The sequence below is a fragment of the Mandrillus leucophaeus genome, unplaced genomic scaffold, assembly GCF_000951045.1.
Source record: "Mandrillus leucophaeus isolate KB7577 unplaced genomic scaffold, Mleu.le_1.0 Scaffold199, whole genome shotgun sequence".
Classification (NCBI taxonomy): Eukaryota; Metazoa; Chordata; class Mammalia; order Primates; family Cercopithecidae; genus Mandrillus; species Mandrillus leucophaeus.
In genome coordinates this window covers 1,184,832-1,186,235 of record NW_012102020.1, presented here as the reverse complement: position 1 = coordinate 1,186,235, position 1,404 = coordinate 1,184,832, and the positions used below count along the sequence as shown (strand labels likewise).

Here is a 1,404-nt window from a genome sequence, read left to right as displayed (position 1 = left end):
GAAATTCTTGACCTGAAAAATGTAATTGACATACTGAAGAATGCATCAGATCTCTTACCAGCAGAACTGATCAAGCAGAAGAAAGAATTAGTGAGGTTGAAAGCAGGCTATTTGAAAATACGCAAGAAAAATTTCTTTTTTCTTAAAAAAGAAAAAAGAATAAAAAACTATAAAGTGAGAAATAAAATAAAAACAATAAAGGACAACTACAAGATCTAGAAAATAGCCTCAGAAGAACAAATTTAAACATTAGAGGAGGTAAAGAGAGAGATCAGGATAGAAAATCTATTTAAAGAGATAGTAACAGCTGCCAAACCTGTCAATATTCAAATACAAGAAGATTATAGAATACCAAGTAGATTTAGCCCAAAGAAGACGACCTCAAAGGCATTTAATAATCAAACTCCCAAAAGTCAAGGGTGAAGAAATAATTCTGAAGGCAGAAAGAGAAAGGAAACAAGTAACTTATAAGGAGCTCCAGTATATCTTGCAGCAGACTTTTCAGTGGAAACCTTATAAGCCAGGAGAGAGTGGCATGACATACTTAAAGAGCTGACGGAAAAAAAACTTTCATCCTAGAATAGCATATCCAGTGAAAATATTCTGAGGTCAGGAGTTTGAGACCAGGCTGGCCAACATGGTGAAACCCCATCTCTAGTAAAAATACAAAAATTAGATGGGTGTTGTGGCATGAACCTGGAATCCCAGCTACTCGGGAGGCTGAGGCAGGAGGATCACTTGAACCCAGAAGGTGGAGGTTGCAGTGAGCCGAGATCGCACCACTGCACTCCAGTCTGGGCGACAGAGTGAGACTGTCACAAAAACATAATAATAGTAATAATAAAAGAAAAAGGCAAAAATTCAAACAACTAGACAGAAACTGGGCAAAAGAACTGAACCGGCCCTCCACAGAAGAGGAGATGTGGAGGAACAGCTAATGAAAACACGAAGAGGGGCTCAGCCTAACAGGGGGAGATATCACATGACACCACCAGACTGGCAGAAATCCCACAACCCAGACAATGCCAGTGTTGGGGAGAATGGAGAGTAGCAGGAACACCAGGCACTGCTAAGAATGGTTATGAAATATATTTTTGTTACGCTTGTATATGAAAGGGGGTGTGTTGTGGGTTATGAGGAAAATTACATTTCTTACCTGGGATGAAATTTTAAAACTTGAAAGCTACTGACCCGAAGAAACTTGCACGTGTGTAAAAAGAAATGCCCAAGAACGTTCCCAGCAAATCACAGTCCTCAGGGCCCCAACCTGGCCACACACTCACCCACAGGGACATGACGACATTTCCCGTGCTCCCCTCAGACGACGGGAGATCACGCAGCAGTGAAAATGAACCACGTCAGTGTGGGTGGGTCTCAGGGGAGAATGGAGATGGGAGATCACAC

The 1,404-nt window shown here is 41.5% G+C and overlaps 1 protein-coding gene across 1 annotated transcript in view; it reads left to right on the top strand.

The window, feature by feature from the left end:
- Positions 1 to 1,293: 1,293 nt before the first annotated feature.
- Positions 1,294 to 1,404, top strand: part of LOC105538792 — a gene marked incomplete at its 3' end in the record, with an annotated part of 2,675 nt that continues 2,564 nt past the window's right edge. The window contains 1 exon segment of the mRNA XM_011978729.1: positions 1,294 to 1,367. Coding sequence (XP_011834119.1) covers positions 1,294 to 1,367 — 74 coding nt within the window.